We start from the raw sequence: 25,702 nt of genomic DNA on the forward strand, positions 1-25,702 counted from the left end.
GATAATATCACTAAGTATAGAGCCCTCCTCCCAAGATCCTCCCAAGACATCAAGTCTCATTGGTCTTCTAAAACGACTGTTTTTCTTTGAGTGGTGGTGACAAGGAGTTTTTCATATGTCCTTGTTCTTCTATCTCATTTTCTAAGCCTAGATTGCCTTTGGGATTGGCTCTTGAGGAGGGTATATTGGTGGTATTGCAACCATATTGGGGGTGAATTGGCTTGGGTGAATCGGGGGGAAGGTTCCTTGTTTCCAAAGTGACATGCAAATGATTCTCCTAAAATGAAGTCTCAGATAACCCAAGCTTTGATGAGATGATGTGGGTGATGTGAGAGCGTGAGTCCCAACAAGCCCTCCATGATGCAATGCTTGGATTGTTTGGATTTTCCAAGTTTAAGATGCCTTGTCCTATATGTACTCGCATTGTTATCCTCACTCTTGCTTGTTTCGTCAAATACTAGAGTTGTATGACTGTTGTAAGATGGTTGATTCTCTCTTTAAGGGTGCTTGGGATTATGCATTGTTAACAAGAAACAAAGACAACAAATAAGGAAAGACAAAAGGTTGAAAAAGAGCTACATCTAAAGGATCAAGGATAAAGAATCCTTGTTACATATTTATAACAAAGCCTAAGATGGCCAAGAGAAGTCTCAAAAGAAACTAGATACCCTATACCCTTAAGGGATCCTTAAAATAGTTGTGGATGATCAAATACAAAATAAGAAGAGAACAAAAGGCCCACCTTAAGTTTTGTAGTCAACGAGATGATATGTCTTGGAAAGCCTTATGATGAACAAATGAAGTAGCTCCATGAGGAGTTAGCCGAAGCAAAGGTAGCCCCACCAGTGAAGGCATTATTAGGAACAAAGGAGCTCAAGGCCATATTGGAATAAGTGTTAACCCAAACAACAAGGATCAATGAGTACCCTTGTTGTCCTGGGTTTCCCTCTGAATCTTATACTCTTTTAATTTCAACACTGATAATCCTCTTCTTTCTTTGGCATAATATTAAGAAAATGTGAGATTCAAAAAGACAAAATTGCATCTTCTTCATGGAGAATACAATGCAAGCTACACTGACAAGAAGTACGAGCTTTCACAAAACAAAACTTTTAACTCAAATTACGCAGTGATAGAGATACAGAACCACGCTGCTTTATTAATGTAGTGTGCTCTTGGAAAATGAGACCTTCACGCTTCCATGGCAACTTCATATGCAAAAACTATACTTTCAATTTTAGCTTAAGTAGCACTTAATTATAGTGTAATCACTCATTCTAATGAAAAGGGAATAACATTAGGCAATGGCTTTCCTTGATTCTTAGACAATTAACACATACTCACAGTCTCTAAGCATGCTCATTAGTGAGTGCCTACCTCCACCACTTTCTCTTGCTAGATAAGTCTTGTCAGGCAATGGCTTTGCTTGATTCTTAGTGAATTAGCATATGAAGAAAATCTTGATGAGGGTCAAGAAAGCCCAAGACAACTTGCAAGAGATGATAACATATCCAAACTCTAGGAACAAACAAGAAGAGTCTCAACAATCCCTCCAACTCATTGTGGATGGGGCTCCCCAAGGGATCTGTGTAGCTCACACCAAAATGGAGAGAGAGAGAGAGAGAGAGAGAGAGAGAGAGTCAACGTCCACCTGGGCCAAATATTACCCATAGGACCAAAGTACAGTGATGGCAAGTGGTGGCCTCATAACATAAAATAAAGAAGAAGCTAATACAGGTTGGTTGAGGGTGGTACATCATATATAAGACTGCCTAATTCCCACTTGGACTTTCTCCAACTCCACTCCCTTTTGCTTGAGTTGCATTGATATGAGCTTTTTGGCTACCCATAGATGTGTACCCTTTAGCATTTTTAACTGTTTGAGGATGTCCAAACCATCCTTGAAGGTCTTGAAGATCTTGAAGGTACTGTGTGTGGTATTTTTCCTTGTAGTGTGATGCTCATCAGGGCCTCTCTCTCTCTCTCTCTCTCTCTCTCTCTCTCTCTCTCTCTCTCTCTATATATATATATATATATATATATATATATAACTTCAAATGGCCATAAACACAAAATAGTGTCAACTTGTAATGAAGAAATCAAAACTTTTAAAATTTCTTCTTTTCTTCTCTTGCATTTTTCATGTGTAAACAAAAAATGAAAAGAAAATTTCTAATCTCTAACAACTCTCTGTTTATCCATTCTTTACTCTTTTTTTCCCCTTTCTTTTCCTTTTAGAAATTAGGGGGTTGTCTCTTTCTTATGGTTGGTGGAACTTGAACAACCCACTATAAAACTAAAATCAGGATTTAAAAACCATTTAAAATTTTCGCATCTCCTAAAATACAAGAGAGGAAAACACGCTCTCTACACACGCGCACATACACAAGCATGGAAAATTTACCACCTCTTAAGTGTTTTATGTGAGAGAAACAAAGTTGTTTTCTTCATAGCAAATAGCAAACCAATAGAACATACACCAAGGCAATTAGCATCACTTCTCAGATTGATGGAAGAAGGAAACTTCCCTCCTCAAAAAGTTCAACGTTCGGTTATAAACATATTAAAGTGTAAAGAAAATATTTAGATGTGCCACACTTATTAAGATGCCAAGAAAGCTCCCATTAGGCAGCAACCTTGCCTCATGGGCTATAGCCCAACAGTAGCTTCCTTGCCTCCCTAAAAGAAGGTATTTAGATGTGCCACACACTTATTAGGATGCCAACAAAGGTCCCGTTAGGCAGCAACCTTGCCTCATGGGCTTACACCCAACTGTAGCTTCCTTGCCTCAGGTAGAGGGTTCGAAACTACCCTAGTGGCATCTATGATTCAGTACCCTCTCTCGTCGCAACCAAAAAAACAAAATAGCAGCCTTGGCAACACACAGGAAGCCCCCATCACCAACCAAAACAAGCAAGTTCTCTATCTGTAGGAACACACCATCCAGCTCCATTAAGAAATGTTTCACTCAAGGGATGGTTTCACATGCTTGAAGACAATCCAGTAGCACTAGAGACCAAACTGAGCCCAGATAAGGGAAGCTTTGCACAAAACAGTAATAACCAAGAAAGAGGAACGCACCCAGGGGGACTTGCTGACCCTTAAGATTTAAGCGGGAGGATTACTTGAGGGATAGTATAATGCCATAATCAGCAAAGCTGGTCACAATAGACAAATTGTATAGAGCCACTCTATACTACATTTGTTACATGTAGGAACCAAAGCTTGGGTTGGTGATACATTCTTCACCAAGCATTCTCCAACTTTGTGGGGTCCTTGACAATAATAGCACTACATAGGAGCACAGTCCATAATTAAAAATCCGAGAGTCTTGAGATCTCATCAACCTTGCTTTTTTCCCTTGAATAGATTCTTAGGCGGTATTTTGACGTGGCCAAAGCCACGCACCAAAAGGTGCACCAGAAGGTATTTTAACTCCTGACCTCCCTGTCAAGAGTCACAAACCCACGCTACTGCACTGCCACCCCAGATCCCCTCAACCTTGTCTATGGAGTCCCAAAAATTGACTTAGTACGACTTTTTCCTTTTCTTTTAGCGCCTCAATTAATGCAAGACTTTCATCATCTTAATGTTCTTAGGTCATTTAGCCTCCAGCAGACGTTAATAAAGCAGGATGGGTTTGTGATTAGACCCAGCTACATGGATACTCATCTTTCTCATGGGGTACGGTGTGTTATTGGTCAGATGCGCACATCCTCACACCAGCTAGAGATTGAGACTGGCAAATTCAGAGGAGTACCAGCTGAGGCCAGGATTTGTCAGCTATGCCAGATGGAGCCAGAGACAGAGTTACATTACATATGTCACTGTCAAGTATATTATGAGATATGAGGCCGTTTTCATTGCCTGTTTAGAGAGGGTTTCGGACCACTTTCTAGAGTCATGAGATACCAGGACCAGAGATGCCTCGGATTATACTTGCTGGAGCTTCGTAGACATAGAGAGGGTCTCTTGAGAGGGACGGGATCAGAGAGGGAGACACACCTACAGAGGCAGATTACAAACTTCTTTCGACCAGAGATTGAGCAGTCAGGCCAGTAGGCATTGCAGCTAGCCCCAGAGTATAGCCGCACTAGAGGTACACTGATTGATCGGGCTATAGAGCTGGGGCGGTCCAAGCGCCCCAAGATGAGAGGCCCATCTCGACACCGGCGGAGACTACAACAGAGGATCAGGACCATACTAGCACGGCATGGGAGACGTCCAGTCAGAGTACTCACCATGGAGGACATTGAGGATATCCACCATCGACCGATGAGAGACATCTTTGGATAGTGATGTGTATGATGCTTACCTTTGTTGCTAGAGTTTTCCTCCCAGATGTTATCCATTAGAAGCTCCTAGTACCGTACTTTTCCTCACAATTATTTCAGTTTCAGTTAGTTGTTTTTAGCTTTTCTTGCACAGACATTGTATCAGATACCTCAACAGAGCTTTTCTCTGTTGAGGTATATAGGGAAGGGAAGGAAATCACAGAGAGAGAGAGAGAGAGAGAGAGAGAGAAAATGATGCTCCTCAACATTAATACTGTCACAGCCACCTTTACTTGCAAGAACTCTCTAGCACACTCATCACTCATCACCATAGCACACTCCAAATGTGGCATTACCCAATACACATGATTTACTTGCATTGGCCTGTGTAAACATTGATTAGTTGTGGGTCATCTTTAAGCCTTTTCTTATTGAAGTGGCCAAGAAGTTCAAATCACACCCTCTGAAGGGACCTTTGCTCGTCAACTATTGCTCTTTGTGCAATCATTCGGCCTTCATGATTCACATCTGCACCTTTGCAGGAATTGCAGAAAAGTTCTTTATGATCAGCTTCACCCTTCAGACTCCAAGATGCTTTGGGCCTCATGCGATTTTCAAAAAAAAAAATAAGGCATACCCAGGATGCATCGTTTGGCAATTGAATCTGCAGATGGACAAGGCATCTTGTGCTTAGAGGACGGCACTGTGGGAACACAATCTTTCGCCCCAGCTTGAGATCTGATTAAACACAGGCACAAGATAAAGCTACGGCATTTACTGGTTCCACTAGCCAATGGGTAAAGTTGGCTAGTCAAAGGTGTGCCTTAGCCAGGTCTCACCAAGTGAGGAGATAAATTAACAGTAGCCGAGCTAGGTGCATGAAAGGTTGAGCATAACTACCAACTAATTAGAAAAAACGGCCCAACTTGAGATCTGATTAAACACAGGAACAACATAAAGCTATTGCTTAGAGGATGGCACTGTGAGAACACAATCTTTCGCTGCAACTTGAGATCTGATTCAACACAGGCACAAGATAAAGCTACAGCATTTTCTAGTCAAGGTGTGCAGGTCTCACCAATTGAGGAGATAAGTTAACAGTAGCCAAGCTAGGTCCATAAAAGGTTGAGCTTAACTACCAACTAATTAGAAAAAATAGCTTTTAAAATTGTTAAAGATTACACAAGAAACTCTTTAAATGCAGATTATGTAGATAATGAAAGGGCATTGACTGTAAACTTATGCTTCTAACCATAACCAATTTAAAAGAAGTACACAATGAAGCAAGTGGTAGTTTATACCATGGAAGCTTTGAAATCAGATGCCCAAAATATATCCTAAACATCAACTTCTTTGAGACAAAAAGTATGCCATAAGAGTTATATACTGCACTGCTGTGTGCTGCCAACTGTAATTATCAGAAAGTGAGTAGTTCCCAAAATGGGGCTCTAAGGTCGAAATTTTTCCATTCAAAGAGAGCTTTGAAATTACATCTTGCCAAAGGTCCACAAACTCCTGTAAAAGTGTTCGTGTTTTCTCTAGTGATGAAACAGGGAGGTATTCCACCTGCATAATTACAGATCCCTTGTAAGAAAATATGCCATTCAGCATGATCAATGAACTTGTTGATGTAACATTTGATTTCGTAGATTGTGAGACGTTAATAAACTCTCTCTGTCTCTCTCTCAAAATAGCAGTTGGAATCATTCTCCATACGTTACAAGAACCAGGCCTCAGACGCCTGTCTCATGACTACTGAGGTCATGTATCTATGGTGACTGTAGGGAGAGAGAACCGATTGTAAGCCCTCAATATGAAGCGACATGCACCTCTACTCTCTCTCTCTCTCTCTCTCTCTCTCTCTGTTCAGCATGTTTTCCCTCTCCCTCTCTCTTGTCTAGCCGCTGGTGTACCATACACTTAAGCGCGTTAGCAGCAAACACTGCACCACTTCGACCGGACAAGGAAATGCCACCAAAAGACATGTTGACTAAGGGAAAACCGCCTTCATGCCTTCCAACGAAAATGTTTAGATGCTTCTTGCCTCACTTATGTTGCTGCGACAAAGTGAGGAACTTCAGATCATTTCATTGAAAAATCAGGAGAACACACACTTGAACTTCAGGCTCAAAAGCTTATTCAACAAGAAGAAAAAATAGTCAATCTCATCGCAGCTGTGAATGCATTTAACGTACAAGAAGAGAATAAAGCAGTAAAGATGGAGATTAAGCTTCTTCAAGAAGAAGGCTCTTGGCACAAGATCGTGCGCACAAGTTACTAACTCAGCAAACCAATTCAAACCTGCATCTTTAGATAAGAATGTAATCACTAGCCGTGAGGCCAATGTACCAGAGGATATCCTCGAATGGCAAGAGAGTGAGAACAACTCCAAGAATGTAGTCATCCAAGGGATGCCTGAATAAGAAAAGGAGACTGCCTTTTCCTTAGCAACTGAGATTACTGGTTTTTTTAAAGAACACTTCGCCATGCAGAATGTTTGGGTTTGTGGTGCTTGTCGAGTGGGGAAAAGAAGACCAGATGGGTCTCATCATGCTGATCAGAAAAGGACTATCGTTTTGGATAGTAGCAAAGTGTATTTAAAAGACACGGCATTTTTTGTCACGGAGGACTGTACGCCTAAACAAGAAGAAGAAAGGAGACGTGCATATGAGGCTAGGAAAACCAGTATGAACACTAGCACAGAAGGTACGCATGTCCCCTAGGGACACATGGCCAATGGGACGCACGATGAGCTTTCATTGCACATTGCTGTTTGGAATTGTCGCGGTTTCCAGTGGCACAAAGGAGCAGGGTTAATGAAAATGATGCCGGATGCTGATGTTATCTTTTTGGCTGAGACTTGGGAACACAATGCATGCAGGATTCCAGTCATACCTGGATATGCGGTCCGCTCTATTTGACCACCCAGCATTCACATGCGAGGGAATGGAAGTGTAGCATGCTTACAAGATGAAATTAGAGTGTGCAAAACAGATGAATGCAAAAGCTACATGTGGGTTAAGATTCAAACTGACCAGATGCCAATATTCATTGTCGGTGCTATATACAACATTATAACTCTCCTCACTATGATGCATTTGGGATCAGTAAGTCAGACCCCTTTGGGGATTTGTGCATGGACATAGATGCCTACTCCAAGGAAGGCATGGTGATAGTGGTGGGTGACTTGAATGCCAGGATTGGAAACATGCAAGTGCAACCTATCGATTTTCTCAGGGAGCCCTTAGAGAAAAAAGCTGAGATGGAAGTGGACGCCATTTGGCAGAGTGTCACTTGACGACGAAATAAACTCTCATGTTAGAGCACTTAGTAGATTGATGAACAGTATGCACTTGGTTGTACTCAATGGGACACACCAATTTCCCCTCACTCATGGATACACGTGCTTCACTGCAAGTGCAGGGGTAAGTACTGTGGATTATTCATTAGTCAGTTGGGATAGTGTGGCTGTTGTGAAGGCTTTTATCCTAGGACATCATTCCCCTGACTCAGATCATGTACCTCTCCACCTACACTTGGCTGTACCGCATAAAAAAGAGAGACATCAACAAGACCACAATCTCAGCTGGTCTTTTTGCCTTGAGCAAAACTTTCAAAGCAAATATGTAAGTACGTTAGATGATCTCTTAAAGAAGAGCTCCCAAGCAAGTTGAATTCATGGTCGATGGCATAATTTTAAGGATACGTTATTAGAAGCAGCTACCCTTCCTACAGAAAAAACCCACCATTTGACACAAAAGGACTGCCCTAAAATGCATGGTTTGATAATGATTGTAAAGCTGTGAGAAAGGCACTCCACAATCTTTCAGAGACAAGAATTGAATGGCGAGTGGTACAAAAGGGATACAAAGCTTTAACACGAACGAAAAAAAGATGTTTCACAGTGAAAAAGGAGTGGAAAGATGCTGTAGCTTTTGTGGAACAGACAAGGATGGTTTTCCACAAGATTGGCAAGAGAACTGGATAAAACCTCTCTCTCTACAAACTATAGAACTATCATGGTGGGATCCAACATAGCCAAGTTGTACAGCACCATTATCGAAGGGCAGGCTGGTTTCAGACCTAAACATAGCAAACTGACCGCACCATTATCGAGAGCAAACTTAGCACTTGGGCTGAGATTGCAGGAAATAGGGCTAAAGGGCAGGCTGGTTTCGGACCTAAACATATCAAACTGACCATCTGATCACTCTACAAGTGCTAATGGAGGAAAGTTGATTGCAAGGAAAAGCTTTATATTGTTGCTTTGTAGACTTTAAAAAGGCTATTTACGTCCCGTGAGACAATCTGTGGGAGAGAATGCAACACATAGGGGTGCCTTCAGATTTGAGAATGACAGTTGCTCAGTTATATGAGAAGGTCATATGCCAACTTAAAACTAGACCAGACTTATCAGTTGATTTCCTCAGTACTATGGGTGTCAAGCAAGGCTGCCCACTATCTTCCACCCTCTTCGGCTTATGCATTGATCAGCATACACAAGGAAACAGATCGAATGGGCTTACATGGGCCGTCCATAGGTGCCTTTTCCATCATGCTTCTATTGTATGCAGATGATGTTTTCCTCTTTGCACACGAGGTGGAAGTACCACAGCATTTGCTACACATTACAAGAGTTTTGCAAAGTCAGTGGTCTCTCAGTAAATGTAGCAAAGACCAAAATGATGATTATTAAGACATTCCAGCCTCTGGAATTCCCTCTTATCACATATCAGAACCAGCCTATTCAGTTTGTGCAGACTTTCAAATATCTTGGCATTGATATCCCATGTAATCATAGGTGGAATGCCATCCTGAGGCAGGATGGGCAAAATACTACCAGTTTGAGAATAACTGCAATAGAAGTGACACAAGAAGGCGGCAAGTGTGGGCTATGCTTTTTTATGCATGTGTGACACAGCCAATACTAGAAGTATGGGAAGGTAGCACTTCAGCATCCACTTGGAATTGCATAGAAAAAATTCAAAAGATGTTCTTGAGGCAACACCTTGGGGTGAAATCAGCCACCCCTTACTCAGTAATGCTCCTGGAAACAGGGAGCCGCCCACTTGAAATGGTAGCACTAGAAAGGGCATAGAATTACATCACCAAGATAAAGGGTACGCCTTCACACAGCCTGCCAAAGATTGCCTGGGAAGCCAGCTCTAAGCCACAAAAAACACATAAGAGAAAATTGCTTTCCTCTAGCTGAGTGCAAAACCTCCGAAGCTGGTTTGCACGTTGGGGGATGGAGAATTGCCTCAACCTACCACTTAGTGAAATGCAGTCAGTTCCTGTGCAACAGAAGCTATTAGACAGCCTTCATCATAAGCGGAAAACAATAGAAAAGCGCTCTAAGTTTGAATATTATTACACACATAAACCTGAGATATTGGCTCATGTATGCTCAACCACGAGCAAAGGCTGAGCCTCACATCAATTTTCCCATGCCAAGAAAGGCCAGGAAAGCCATTACTTTATTACGCACTAGATGCCACCCCCTCAGCATTGAGGTAGGTGCATGGGCAGGTCACTCGACAAAAAGTCTGTAGACAATGTTCTATGCATGCCATTGAGACAGAGGAACATTTCACGTTCAAGTGCCAAGCTTATTCACACATTGAGAGAACTTCAAGCAGCTTCTAGATGGATGTGAAGATATACAACAGCTTTTGCAGGCAAGTTTCTTTTCTCCCACCACGCTAGGCACATTTCTCGTCCGAGAATTATCCATGCATTGTCATGAATTTTGGTCCCATGGATCATATATGGCCCCCAGTGGATGATAATACCTAATCTAATCTCTCTTGTAGACATCTATGTCATGGGCAGGGGTGTCTGAATACTCTCGGACCAGCCTGACCACTTTTTCCCTCACTAGGAGGTTTTTTCCCCCCCGTACGCAAGAACACACTCTATGAGACTATGCGCGCGCGCGCGGGCATGTAAAGTGACTCCCACTTGGTATAGATAGTCATGCAAGCTCCCTCCCTCACCTGCAACCCCCCCCCCCCCCAAATCATAGCTTCGCTGGCCGCATCCCCCCCAATCATTGCTTCACTCCCCCCATTCGTTGCTTCGCTGCCTGCCCCTCCCCCCCTCTTCGATCTACTGCAGGTGTGGTTTTTCACCACTCCATGCCCTCTACGCCAGATAATGGCGCGATGATCTTCTCTTTCCCCTTCAGTGCAGCCCCGGGACAGTGGGATCTTGGATTGGTGACAGCTGCCATCGAGGGTCAGGCAGTCAAGCTCTCCCACCATCTCCACGATCTCCGCATGACCGACATTCTCACCCATTTTTGGCCTCTGGCTAGGATGGAGCTTGGAGGTTCATCCCATCAAGGCCAGGACGGGGAGATGGTAGTCTCCATTCTAGAGGTGCTCCTTTTTGTGTTTGCATACTTCTGTTGTGGTACCTCTTCCCCGCTCTTACAAATACTTCTACTGTGATCGATGGAGTCCGGAGCATGCACATGCGTGCGCTCGTACAAAGTGGCATCACATGGAGGACAGGATTAGTGCCCACCTAGCGCGCCTTTGCCCCCGCACGGATTGTGATTATTCCCCGTCTAAACCCTCACCCAAGACTCTTCGAGTGGAGGGCAATTCCGCTAGTGCCGCATCACACCGAGATTGATATGTAGATTGTTTCATGGAACATTCAGGGTTTAGGGAGGCCTCGGTGCTTTCATAGACGAGGCATCCTACGTGCTGAGCTTCAGAGGGCCATAGTGGGGGGACCTGTAGACATTCTTTTCCCCCAGGAGCATCATCTCTCAGAGGGGCACACCCGCAGATGCGAGAAGATTCTTCCAGGCAGGAGTCACACTTTCTGGTCCCCATCCTTCGGCCCCTCCAGGACGTAGGGAGGGGTGTGTATATCTGTCAATGAGCAGTTGCTACCGGTAGTGACTGGCTCAGGAGTCATTGTCCCGGGGTGTGCAGAGTGGATTACCATTACTATTGGAGAGGAAAGCATTGGCTTCCTCATGGTTGACACTCCGAACGCTACTGCAGGTAGAGCCCTCTTTTGGAGCTCAGTACGGCAAGCCCTCCCTCAGGCTGACTTTTGGTGCTTGGGCGGTGACTCTAACATGATGGAGGCAGCAAAAAACAGACTTGCGGTTGGCAAGGCCACAGTTTCAGGAGCACAATACTCAACCTGGGAGGAGATGATTCTTGTTGTCAGGGGACAGGACCCTTGGCATCTTCCAGAGTTTGAGCGTAGCCTTGGGAACCTTTTCTTCTTGAGATCAGATAGACCTCTCTAGACTAGACAAATTTTATGTTGATGAGTGGGCTTGCAACCGAGGGGGTATGATTGGTATTTTGGCAAGCACTTCATTTCTGACCACGCCCCAGTTATTTTGACCTTAGAGGACCCCTGGAGGCATGACAGGCATGTGAGCTCGAGGATTCTGGACAGCCTCATTCAGGACCCCGAGATTTGCAACAAGATAGAGCAGATATGGGTGGGATTGGATTTTCTTTCAGGCTCTGCTGCGCGCACATTGGATGAGGGCTTAGGGGAGATCAACGGTTTCTTGTAGGAGGCAGCCCAAAGCCGATTAGAGAGTTTTCGAGAGCAGGAGAGAAGTTTGAGTCGTCGTCTTGCCTCTTTATAGTAGCGGCTTTGGGAGAGGTCCCCAGATAGCCAGTGATTGAGAGTCAGCTTTCTCTCTCTCTCTCTCTCTCTCTCTCTCTCTCTCTCTCTCTCTCTCTCTCTCTCTCTCTCATGATTAGGCTAACCAACATGATCCTCTCCCGCGGAGATCCCATACAATCTTTGTGAGAGAGCTTGCATCACCCGTTGGATTAGAGCAACCACCTCGGTGTGACAACGAGTGCGGGGGGACAGCGGTGACGAGCGGCTACGGTGGAGCTCTTGGGCCATGATTGAGCTCGACCGGATAGGCAACTTCCCACGACATGGTTAGGGTAGGGTTTCCTTAACATTTTTGTGTGCCAGGTAGGGAGATTAGATCCATAGAGGAGAGGAGGGTGGAGTACAGGTATCATGCCAGGGCCTCTTTCTAGACTCGGGCAAGCAATGAGTCACGGGGAATTTCTTCGAGATAGCCGGCCCCCACAGGAGGAGAGACGGTATTCGTAGGTTGCGTGGCCAAGATGGAGCTATTGTTTCAGATCCCCCCCTAGGTGAGAGCCATCACCACGGACTTTTTTCGATCTGTCCACTGGTGCCCCAATATCTCCACAGGAGGCGGAAGCACGCGAGAGGGTCTGGCGGCATACGAGGGAGGTGGTTCCCCCTTCTCTTTGGTCATTCTAATTGACACCATTTACTGCTAAGGAGTTGGCGGAGGCATTGACAGCACTTCCCAGGGGCAAATGCCCGGGCTTCCAGTCTCCTTTCTTCACCATTGCGACCTCATGGAAGGTGGCCTTCGAGTTGCCTTCAATGAGATTATGATCACAGGTGCCATGCCAGAGAGGCTCTCAGAGGACTTGATTCACTTGATTCCCAAGGAGGGTGGTGACAGATTGGAGATCCGGCAGTGGAGACCCATCACTCTTCTAGGGACAACCTATAAGATCTTTGCCAAGGCCATCAGCAGGAGACTTCAGACTTTTCTCCCAGACTTAATCCACAACACTCAGACCGGCTTTGTTCAAGATCGGAGCATTCTGGACAACATCTTTACCTTCTGGAAGGCGATAGCTTCGGCCAAGATGCCGCAACAGGACCTCATTGTGCTACTCCTAGACTTTGAGAAAGCTTATGATAGGGTGGATTGGAGCTTTCTAGAGGGCGCTATGAGCCGGATGGGATTCCCCACGGAGTGGATTCATGGAGTCTCATGACTTTACTCAGCCTCACACAACCAGGTTCTCATTCAGGAAGCCCGTGCCGACAGATTCCCCCTCTCCCGCTTGGTTAGTCAGGGTTGTCCTTTGGCACCTTACCTCTTTCTATTCGTCATCGAGGCCATGAGTAGTTTTCTCTTCACCCAGGAGACCGGGCTTCAGGGATTGCGCCTTCCACTCCGTACGCAGGAGGAGCTGCTAGACTCAAAGTTTGCAGACGACATAGCAGCTTTCATTGCAGATGTGGGGAATCTACAGAGATTTGCGGAGGTGATCGAGGTTTTCTGCCGCACATCAGGAGCACATATCAACTGGCACAAGTCGTGTGGTTTTTGGGTAGGCTCAGCACCCGCCCCGACTTTGCGACCAGTTGAGGATTTTCAGTGGATCTTGAGGGGCACTCAGGTTCGATATCTCGGTTGCCAGGTTGGCATTGATCTCTCTCCCGAGCAGCAGCTCGCCCCGCTTCTACTGAGTATTCGGAAGAAGCTTCTATATTGGAGCTCGGCGAGGCTCTCCCTAGCAGGCAGGGTGGTGGTGGCAAACCAAGTACTAATTGCCACCATGTGGTACATCACTTCATGCTGGGCCTTTTCTCGAGCATGTATTGGCCAAGTATAGTCATTGATCCAAAATTTCTTATGGGCCAGAAGTGATGGGAGGCCAACCGCGGCCAAGGTGGCATGGAGAGTGATTATTCAACCTCGTTCATTGAGGGGGGCTAGGCCTCATTGACCCAGCTATTCAGAGCTGCCCCTTCTCGACAAGTTGATTGTTAGAGGCCTCCTTCCTAGTGGTGAGCCCTAGAAGGATTTCCTCTTAGCCCGGATTTCAACCCGCACTCCGAGTCTTGGAGGCCCTTGGCCACAGAGTACCATATGGATGGATCTACACAGAGATGCGAGCCCGTGGTTTTAACCTGGCTTTTGAGGACAGATTTGCAGCCAGATTACTTCGTGCTTGGGAGCACCTTAGGCCCGCCGCCCTCAGACAGATAGCTCTAGTTGCATCAAAGGAGTGGCTTCGGCAGCCTTTGGTCTTGAACCCCTTGATCCGTTTACCACATGCTAGGGGCCCAACCGCATGTTTCTTGGGGCAGGTCTCTTGGAGATTGGATCGCCCACAGGCAATTACCCCTAGAGGTGCAGGAGAGAGGCCTAATAGGGATCCGAGGTAGAGATAGGCTCAACATCGACATCGACTTAGCTATCCCTCAGGAGTGGCTGACTCCCCCAGACCCGACTCCCCTAGTGTGGCTAGGCGTGTTTACCAGACACGATATCCTAGTGGCGGTTCACGAAGCAAATGAGGACAGTGGTCTGCTCACTTTCTCTATTGGATCCCATAGCAAAGTCCAGACTAGAGAGATCTGAGCGTGGTTGCACCTTGCATAGGGTGAGGGTGATTGGTTTTCAGGCACAGAAATGGCATATTGATCATGCACATGCACATGCACATGCACCGGCCAGGGTGGCCAGGGAGAGATTATGGCAGTTATGGATATGGGCTCTCACGCGCCTTCGGTGGGATCCGGGAGAGTGGACATGGCATGATCCGACGGATTGGGAGGAGACTCTCGATGCCCCCTTCTTTGCATATACTGCGAGGCTAGGCTGCAGGATCCAAATGCCCGAGATAGATGGCACACCGTCAGCAAAAGCATCACATTGGCAATCTCACGGCCTCTTAGAGTGTTTCCTTTCAGATTTTTGGAAGAGACTGTGGGACAGCTTTCGGCCAAGAAAGATCACCCTCTCTTTCTTTGGTTGATGGCACATAGGAGTTTAGCGGTTGGTACTTGGCTGGCAGTTGGTGGTCGACCATCGGCTTGCCCGTGGTGCGGCCGCCCGGAGGAGACTCAGAGACATTGCAAAGGCTCAACAGATTTGGCAGAGGATTCTCCGCATCTTTGGTATGGACAGGGCATTGACCCAGATCATCACATGGGGCATTGTCGCTTGGGCCGTAGAGGCTGGAGTGGTCAGGGCTTATGAGGAGGATTGGGAAGGGCTAGGCCTTCAAATCTCTAACCATCGTATTACAGTTGTACTAGTCATAGACCCACCTACAGGCAACTGGTGGCCAGGCTCATGCCAGAGATGGGAGATTTGTAGTAGCATAGCAGCCTGGCACATTTGGCGTGCTAGATGTAGCGAGGCCATCGAGGGTACCCACACTCCGCCGGTGGAGAACATCGAGAGCATATGGCTTGATATCATTCACACACTTCGCGGTCAATGCGAGAAGTTACAAGGAGGTTCAAACCGCATGTGTTACGAAGAAAGGAAGGAACATCACCAGAAAAATCCTCTTGAAAACTATTCTCATATGGACGCTAAATGGATGCCAAAGGAGTATATCAAGGATTATTCTGAAATACCCACAACTTATGAAGAAGCTGTCGGGCCAGAAGCACTTCATTCATTGTCTTCAAGCCAAGACAGATTCTAAGGGGAAGGGATGTAACCAGCCTCCTACTTTGTTCTTCAACTTGATCATTGTCTTGCTCAAAACTGTTCCATATGTGAGTTGGTAATTATCAAATAGCTCATGGAGTATGAATTGTGATTCATATATCTTTTGAGTCGCTAATTAAACTAGAATGCTCATTTCTATTTACGGGTGGCCATTGGTCAGAACTCCCAAAGTTTCAGTCAGGTGGTCATATACCAAAATGCCCAGATGACTGGTTTAGCACTCGCGTGGTCAAATTGACCAGAACACCTAGATGAGTGATGAGTAGTTTTGATGGCGAAACTAGATGCTCAAATCATTTGAACAAACCGTGAACATGTCAATTTTTACAATGAAGCCTTCCTAGACCTAAAGCATGCAACTCCTAGAATCTAGGAGAGTTGCTATTTTTGGTAGACTCTGATTGAAATTTTGTTCATGTCAAAACCTCTCGATTTTCAGGAGGATCAAGAGTTACTGAAGGACCTTTGTCAAATTCTTTATGAGTTGTGATATTTTTAGCATAGAAGGTTATGGAAGAATAACCTCTTAAATTAAGACATGTGGCATCTAGAATGAGACAAGTGTCCCTACACTTGTCATTTCACCTTACACTTGTCAATTTAGCTTAACACTTCTCAAATTAGCTTAACACTTGTCAATTAAAGTAGCCACTTGTCATTTGGAACTTACTCTTTCCATTCTAGCGCATTGAAGCCTCAAACCTATAAATTGGAGCACTCCCTCTTCATTTGGATAACACATTTCTCATCTATTGTAAAGATTCAGGCACTTTGTGCCATGGTTTGATTCAATAAATTCTTGCCAAGGGGGAGGGGCATGTTCCCCTCTCAGTGAGGTCTCGTTTCTCTTTTCTCTGAATCCTACTTTCTTTCATTATTTGTGATTGTTGATTAAGCGGGTTTACTACAAGTAGTTCTTTAGATTTTTCACTATCACGTGCCCCTGCGTTATAGTTCATAGTAACAGGGGACGAAGGGGACGGAAGGCCGGGGTGCGGAAACGACGTCCCGAATCGGCGATTTGTTCCGGCACGGGCTGGGGACGGAGGGGACGCCTCGGGCAGATGCGTCACAAGGGGACACCGTCCCGGGAACGGCAGAACGGGATGGGCAGGTCGGGGACGGGACTCGAACAGGACGCCGTTTTCTTTTCACTGTTTTTTTGCGCCGTTTTTTTCACTTTTTTTCCGCCATTTTTCGCTTTTTTGCCTTGTTTATCCACCTTTTTTTTTTTGCTTCTGCCCGTTGCTTTCCTCCCGTTGGTGGCTGGCAGCTGCCCGTTGCCTTCCTCCCATTGGTGGCTGGCAGCTGCCAGTTGCTTTCCTCCCGTTGGTGGCTGGCAGCTCCCCATTGCTTTCCTCATGCTGGCTGGCCTGGCTGCCAACACCCGTGACCTGAGCCTATAAGGCTTGTGATGAGTGCTCTCCTCTCTCTCTCTCTCCCACTCTCACTCTTGGCCAGCCGCCCCACTCTAGAGCTTAAGGCTTAAGCAACAAGCGCTCTAGCCTCTCTCTCTCTCTCTCTCTCTCCCCCAGTGCCCAGGGCCAGGCTCCACTCCCTCACTCTCTCTCCCACTCCCTCTCCCACGGGCCACTCTCTCACTCTCTCTCTCTCTCCCCCACTCCCTCACTCTCTCTCTCTCTCTCTCGTCTCAACCCGCAAGCTTTCTCTAGGCTCTAGCCTCTCCCACTCCCTCTCTCTCTCTCTCTCTCTCTCTCTCTCTCTCTCATACCATCTGTTCTGGGGCATAGTCCCAGATCTCACAGGCTCTCCTGAGTGGACACGATGTGGGAAGCTCTGTAATGCAGCCGTGTGTAGGAGTGATGCCAGCTGGGCTGTACTGATATCCATAGGTGCCAGGGGATCCATGAGTAGGAGCCCATCCTCTACTCTGCCAGGGGATCCATGAGTAGGAGCCCATCCTCTACTCTGCCAGTGTATATGTCTGCCATGTCATGTGTGAAGTAGATGGTAGTGTGTGGCGTCGGTATGTGGGGGGCTGGTGATACTGGTGATCCGGCTAGTGCAAATGCCAAGTATGTATCATGACGAGTGCAGATCCCTATACTCACAGCTCTGCATACAGAGAGCCTTGGGAGCCATCACAGAGCAGGAGTCGAGGAGAGAGATGAGGAGACTTACTCGCCGCAAAAGGCGGGCCTTCGCAGAGATACAGGAGCTAGAGATCTTCCATTTCTTCATGAGTAGAGATAGCCCTATCTCATGGCGGCACTTCAGAGAGGCCCGGACACCGACACCCATTTGCAGACCCACAGACATGGACACATATGCAGAGGGCCTATACCACGCCCCACAGCAGCCACCTATACCTCAGCCACAGGAGCCTCCACCTACCACAGCTAGCTTCTTTACCCACTCGATGGTAAAGGAAGCTATCCGCCGCCTACAGCATGGACGGGCCACCGACCATATGAGCATCTCATATGTGCAGTAGATTCTTTGGCTCCTTTTCTCGCACACCTGTCTAGCAGGGCACTAGTAGAGGGTTTGCCTGCGGAGTGGACGATGCACACCATTGTGCCGATCCACAAAACAGGGGATATGCTCGATCCGAGCAACTACAGGACGGTTATGGTTGGCCACCTGTTGGCCAAACTCTATGGTGGAGTGTTGGAACAAGAGCTTAGCTTATACGCTGAGCCAGCAGGTTTACGCTCATCAGGACAGGCAGGCTTCAAACCATGTATTCACTTTGAGATGTATGATTGATCAAGCCAGAGTGAGGAAGAGAAAGCTCTATTGCTGCTTTCTGGATTTCCGCAAGGCATTTGACACAGTACCACAAGAGAGGCTCTTTCAGCGCTTGCAGTCTCTTGGCATACCAGCAGATATGACATGGGGCATCTATGCATTATATGAGCAGCTTTTTGGGCGAGTCAGATGCCCAGGAGGTATGTCCGAGACTATTGCTAGCACCATTGGTGTGAAGCAAGGATGCCCACTTTCCCCCACGCCATTTGGGTTATACATTGATGAGGTGGCTGACTTCATTACACGGGGAGGCGGAGATGGAGTTGATCTAGCAGGCACCTCAGTACATATTATGCTTTATGCTGATGATATTGTATTAGTGTCTGAGTCTCTAGGAGGTCTACAGCAGCATCTACATGCACTCGATGATTTCTACACACAGAGGGGTCTTACTGTGAACCTTGGGAAAACCAAGGTTATGGTCTTTCATACATTGAGACAGGGCAGGAGTTAGCTCACATTCACTCTCGCAGGATGCCAGGTGGAGGTGGTGACATCATACGTGTACCTAGGGGTTACCTTCTCTGCAGCAGCCACGCGCTTCACCATGGGTTCAACAGCTAGAGCCAGATTGACACGGGGATATGCAGCATTGGCTATGCTAGAGAGACAGTGCCACTAGGCGCATTTTCAGGAACCCCAAACGAAAGGGTGGCTATTTGACACATTAGTCACACCGGCACTGATGTATGGAGCAGCGGTATGGGCACCTAGACTTGCTACCCATTGGTGGACACAGATAGAGAGACCACAGGCCCTCATGATGGCATGCATGATACGCAGCAAACCGTCAGTACCTCATGACATTATCCGAGCAGAGTTTGTTGCGCATCCTATGATGGTAGAGGCCATATTCCAGACTATATGCCTGCTAGACAGATTCAGAGAGATGCCACAGGACAGATTGTCATACAGAGCTTTTGAGGCATCTAGACAGCTGGCTGAGGCAGCAGACAGAGTATCATGTTATGCACAGGTCACACATTGGTTCTCACAGCATGGCCTAGACATGGATCATCTACCACCATTCCAGGATGACAAGGATGCACCACATATCCGTCTCTCTCATAGTAAGAGGAACAGAGTATTGAGACAAGACCTATGGCAGCTCTATACACGAGAGACATGGATATTACCTACACAGCCTCTTCCACCGAAGATGCTATACTACAGAGATCACTTCATGAGTATCACTGATGATGGATTTATAGAGAGGCCTAGATACATGGAGGGCTTTTTACCACACGGCTCCCGAGTAGCTATTGGTCAGCTTAGAGTCTCATCACATCGATTGGAGATCGAGACTGGCAGAGCAGCACGGATCCCCCGAGAGGAGAGGGTATGCAGATTGTTCAGAGAGGAGGTGGAGAGTGAGGAGCATTATGTATGCAGATGCAGAGCATATACAGCCATCAGAGAGAGATATCCCATTTTATTCAGAGAGCCACATTCCCTATGCCAGATCTTTGAGGCAACAGACCAGCGCATACTAAGGAGATTCATTCTAGACATACAGCGTCACAGAGAGACATCCTTACAGGCTCAGACAACTCCAGAGGGGGGACGACAGACACAGATTACTACATTTTTTCAGAGATCCACCCCACTCCCAGCCCCTACACAGCAGGGAATTACTCTCCAGAGAGCAAAGACACTCAGAGCCCGCAGGAGACAGAGGACACCTGGCTTTCGGACACCACGCCTATACCAGAGAGAGATAACAGAGATCAGAGCTCAGTTTCACAGAAAGGGTGCGGAGCGACTGGCTCACTTCAGAGCACACCCAAGCATGTTCTTCAGGGAGCTATGGACACCCCCTTCATTGATGTATACCATTCTATACCCCTAGTATGGTACAGGATGGAGCTAGCTAGGTTGCATATCATGATTGTATACTCCATGCATATAGCTTTGCATTCTCCTAGTAGTAGAACTCCATCACCTCCCCCACTCATTGTACTTATTGCACACCCAGATTCAGCTTTTTTTTAGTTCAGTACTTTTTCATTTTGTTGGGATGACAGAGGATACCCCACACAGGTACACTGATTTGTCTCATAGGCCGAGTTCGGTCTTTTGGAAGACGTTAATAAAATCTCTCTCTCTCTCTCTCTCTCTCTCTCTCTCTCTCTCTCTCTCTCTCTCTCTCTCTCGCGCGCTGCACTCTTCGCCCCTTGCTTCACTTCGTTGTTCCCTGTTCGCTTCGCGCCTCTGTGCGTAACCGCCCTCTCTGTTCGCCACTGGCGCCCACTACTGTTGGCGCTATGCTGGTCCGCCTGCATGTCCGGTAAGCCGTGCAGCCCCACCCACCCACCCACCCACCCACCCTTGCTCAGGCCCCCAAGGCCGCAACATAACTCTCTCTCTCTCCTCAATCTCAAGGAATGGCCCTGAGTCTCCAAGAGAAACTCGAGGCCCTCGAGACAGCAATGAAGGCACTATCAAGGAGAATAAGAAGACATCCAATTCCAACCTCAATGAGGTGGAGAACAAACTACACCGGCACATCATGGCCCTCGAAGCATGGGTCACGGACCTTGAACAAGAGAACACAGCACTCAAGGAGGAGGTGAGTGCATTGAAAGTGGAACTGGTAGCCGTCAAGAACACCGAGAAGGTAGAAGGGGAGATCAATGAGAAGAGATCTCCAAGGAGATCACAAAGGACATGGAGGGAAAACTCGAAGCCAAGCAGTCAGGATGGATTGAGGTGGTGAAGAAGAACATCCGCAAAGAAGAACACTCTCACGGCCATCAAAGAAGAGATCTCCAAGCAGATCACAAAGGACATGGAGGGAAAACTCGAAGCCAAGCAGTCAGGATGGGTTGAGGTGGTGAAGAAGAACATCCGCAAAGAAGTGAGGGAGGAGACTCAAAGGGAAGAACATCAAATCATTCACACCACCATTGAGGAGGAGAAGATGAGGCATGCCCACCGCCTCAACATTCGAGTCACAGGTATGGCCGAGACACCCAACTCCACTCCCGAGAAATATGGACAACTTCTATGCATGAAGCTAGGCTACAGGGAAGAGGACCCTCTCCCCTTCACCAAAGCATGGAGAGCCGGGAAAGACTCAACACACAAGCGAGCCCTCATCCTACAGTTTGCAGGAGAGACGGAGAGAGTCACCTTCATGAGGAAGAGGGTCATACTACGAGGCTTAGAGGGAGCTCCTATTTTCTTGGATGATGATCTCACGAGGATGCAGCAAGAGCATAGGAGAGCTTGCATGCCACAAGTCTTACACGCGAGGAGAGAAGGCAAGAAGGCCTTCTATCGAGATGGTCGGGTCATCATTGATGGCCGGCCCATAGATTAGCGATTTGGGGCCTATGGGACATAGACTAGGCCACTGACAGAGATACACATGGCAGTATGGAACTGAAATGGTTCACTATGGGTGCAACCTGGACGACTAGAGCATGTTATGGTGGGGAGAGACATCATACTTCTAATAGAGACACATCAGAGCCCATAGAGAGGGCTACCTTGAGTAGAGGGATTCCAGTGGGAGTCAGCATACAGGAGGACCACACTGTTAGAAGTCATCTCCCGTCTATTTTGATACACCAGGGCCTTTGTTGTGGGTGTGCCCGCCCTTATAAGGTATTTTATCATTTTTCCACACTCCCCGTATTTTTTCCCTATTTTTTCCCATTTTTCCTAGTGGTGGGAGGGCCGCCAGATGATGCCAGGAGTACCCCAGTGCTGGCCAACTGGATCTTCATCAGTCGTGGGCTACAAGGCTGCTTGCCGACTGGTTTTCATCAGTCGTGGGCATCAGTATGCTGGCCGACTACATTTATGCAGTCGTGGGATTTTTTCTCCAGTCGTGGGCACTCTTGCTGCTAGCCGACTGCCCTCTATGAGATGTATATATAGTCCCTCAGCCCCTACCACTTTCTCATTCAGTTTTTCCGGGATCTTGTGTATAGAGAAGAGTTTACACACCTCTCTCTCTGTGTTTCTTGTGCTGTTTATTTTCTGCAGTCTACTTGCTCTTGTCTACCCAAGTTTGGTTATCATTTCCGCTGCATATTCTGACATGGTATCAGAGCCCTAGGCTCTAGGAGATCTTGGGCGTTTTTCTGAGCAAGAGGGGGAGCAACAGGTTGCTGATTGGTGGACTGTTCCGGGCTGAACGGGAAGAGAAGGTGCAAGAGGAAGGCGGGCAAAGGTGCTGGACAGCCACTTGCAGATTTTCAGATTTTTTTCCCCACCCACCTACCCTTTCAGGTTACTCTCCACGATGGCAGATTTGTTAGAGATAACTGAGAAGCACGTGAAGATTCCGACTCTCCCCACGTTCCAAGTGGATCGTCAATTGGACGGGTCCAATTACGGCATCTGGAAGGTCATGATGGAGTCGGTTCTGGAGTCATATGACCTTGCTGATTTTATTATCATCGGGGTGCCACTGCCGGAAGCTGAGGAAGGGGAGTTATTATCGACGAGGAAGGACCGAGAGGCACAGGCACACATGTGGGATCGTGTCAACGCCAGGGTCCGATCGTTTATTTTCCTCAATTGCACACCACAAGTGATCAACCATGTGTACAAGCCGGGGGAAAAAACCTCCTAAAGAGGGAAAAAGTGCCCCGGCGGTCCTAAGTGTGTTCACACACATCACTGCCTATATATATATGGCAACAAATCCCCCCTGGGAGTGATGGTGTGAACGAGAGCTGGCACTCATGTATAGGGGAGTGCCATGCCCGAAGTAGATCAGTCCACAAAGGGGGGCAAGCCCAAAGCTTTGCGGAAAGCTTCGAACTTCTCACGAGGAAGCGCCTTTGTGAAAAGATCGGCGAGGTTGTTCTATGTTGACACATAGGCCAAGCTGATCTCTCCTGCTGAGAGTCTCTCCCTGACATAGTGATAATGCACCTCAATGTGCTTTGTGCGAGCATGAAAAATTGGGTTTCTCGCAACTGCCAATGCACTCTGACTGTCAGTGAAGATAGAGGTGGCAGACTCCTGTCCAACACCCAAGTCAGCCATAAGCCGTCTGAGCTACACACACTCAACCGTAGCTGTGAAAGCTGCCATGTACTCAGCTTCACAACTAGAAGTGGCCACAGTAGGTTGCTTCTTGCTCAACCAAGATATGCATGAGCTACCGAGCATGAAACAAAAACCACTTGTGGACACTCTTGTGTCATAGCAACCAGCCCAATCTGAGTTCGAAAAAGCATGTAAATCTGGCGGCAACGATCCCCCCTTGGGATAAAACAACCCAAGATGTATGGTGCCACTCAAGTAGCGAAAGATGCGTTTAACTGCCTTCCAATGCTGAGACCTTGGGCTATGCATAAACCTGCTCACCTGTGAGACTGCAAACTGAATGTCCGGCCTCATAATGCATACATAAATGAGGCAACCAACAGCTGTCTAATAGAGTGTGACATCAAAGTGATCTCCAGCATCATGAAGACTCAACTTCAAACCTGTCTCCATTGGAGTAGCAATAGGCTTGCAGTCTTCAAGGCCAAATCTCCGCAACAATGTCTCAATATACCTTGTCTGACACAAAGCAATACCTCCATCACACTGCTTAAATTGTATCCCCAAATAATGATGCAAATGCCCCAAATCTGACATCTCAAAAGAGGCATTCAAGTCAACCTTAAAATCAGCAATATGACTCTCATTTGGTCCTGTGAGCAGCATGTCATCGACATAGAGAGCAATGATTAGATGTACATCATCCACACGTTTAACATACAAAGTGCTTTCTGTTAAACCATATAAAGCCTTTTTCAACCTGCACACTTTGTTTTCCTGCCCTCTTTGAACAAAACCACGAGACTGCGATACATACACCTCCTCATGCAAATCTCCATTCAAGAATGCAGTCTTTATGTCCAACTGATGTACATTCCAACCATTATGAGCTGCCAATGCACAAATGCTACGAATGGTAGCAAACGACAAGTGGGAGCAAAGGTCTCATCAAAATCAATGCCCTTTTCTTGAGCATAACCCTTTGCAACAAGTCTAGCCTTATAGCGATCAACATTGCCATCTGGCTTTCGTTTCAACTTAAAAACCCACTTACATCCAATGGCCTTTTTACCAATAGACAAATCACACAAAGACCATGTACCATTCTTCATTATAGCATCATATTCACTTTGCATTGCAGCCAACCAATTTTTTGAATTTTGTGCCTCATCAAATGAAAGAGGTTCTTCCTCTTCACACATACTAGACACAACCAAAGCATAACAATCTGATGCATAAGAGGCATGCTGAAAACCTGAACGAGTACGACTAGTCATAGGTGCATCAATTTTACTATCACGCAAGGTTTGCACCAGCCATTTAGGCATACCTCTAGCCTGCTCATTTTCAGCCCTATCCTCAGAAATTACATCCTGTAAATCTGCATCAGAAATAGGCTGATCTATGATGTCGTTTGAAATCTGCATAGGCTGAATATTTGCCTCATTAGGACTTACATTTGAATTCCCACCTGTAAACAGAGGCAACAATGTATCAAATACATCCCGTGAGCTCACACCTGTCTCTTTGGTACATAATAACAAAGGCTGCACAGCATCTTCCACAAAAACAACATCTCAACTAATCAAGATACGCTTTGACTGCGGATGATACAATCTATAACCCTTGCTCTCAGCACTGTAGCCAACAAAAATGCATTTGACAGCCTTATCATCCAATTTTCTGCGTTGTTGCACAGGCACTAAAGCATAGGCCAAGCAACCAAAGACACGCAAGTGACCAATAGAAGGCTTCCTGCCATGCCAAGCTTCGTATGGAGTAATAGACTGTAAGGCCTTAGTGGGACACTTGTTGAGTACATATGCAGCACACATGACAACCTCAAGCCAAAACGCATGTGGCAAAGCTTGGCTCTTGACCATACATCGTGCCATCTCCATAAGTGACCTGTTTTTCCTCTCAGCAACACCATTTTGCTGAGGGGTATACGGCACTGTACATTGGTGTTTTATCCCACGACTAGCCAAAAATGCATCAAACTCTTTAGACATGTACTCCCCCCCTCGATCAGAACGGAGGGTGTCCACAGTACAATTGGATACATTTTCAACCATAAGAAAAAACTGTTTGAAGCACAAAAACACTTCGGACTTTGCCTTCAGTGGATATACCCATGCATGCCTTGAGTAATCATCAATGAAAGTCACGAAGTACAAGTGTTTACCAAATGACGGAGTTTGCATAGGCCCACATACATCACTATGTACAAGTTGCAATTTGCGAGTGGCCCGCACAGAACCATCCTTTGGAAACGCAGAACGCTACATTTTGCCCAAAATACAGCCTTCACAAACATGTTTCAATGGTGCCTCAAGAGGGGGCA

General features: G+C 46.6%; 1 protein-coding gene across 1 annotated transcript in view; it reads right to left on the bottom strand.

Annotated features, from left to right (window-relative positions):
* Positions 1-5,610: 5,610 nt before the first annotated feature.
* LOC147639272 (mediator of RNA polymerase II transcription subunit 20a-like) overlaps positions 5,611-25,702 on the bottom strand; it is a 42,514-nt gene continuing 22,422 nt past the window's right edge. Inside the window, exon 5 of the mRNA XM_086789144.1 lies at positions 5,611-5,840. Coding sequence (XP_086645270.1) covers positions 5,619-5,840 — 222 coding nt within the window. The 3' untranslated portion in view covers positions 5,611-5,618. The remainder of the gene's footprint in view (positions 5,841-25,702) is intronic.

This window comes from Cibotium barometz, chromosome 4 (assembly GCF_041138505.1).
Source record: "Cibotium barometz isolate CiBa-2024 chromosome 4, ASM4113850v1, whole genome shotgun sequence".
Taxonomy (NCBI): Eukaryota; Viridiplantae; Streptophyta; class Polypodiopsida; order Cyatheales; family Cibotiaceae; genus Cibotium; species Cibotium barometz.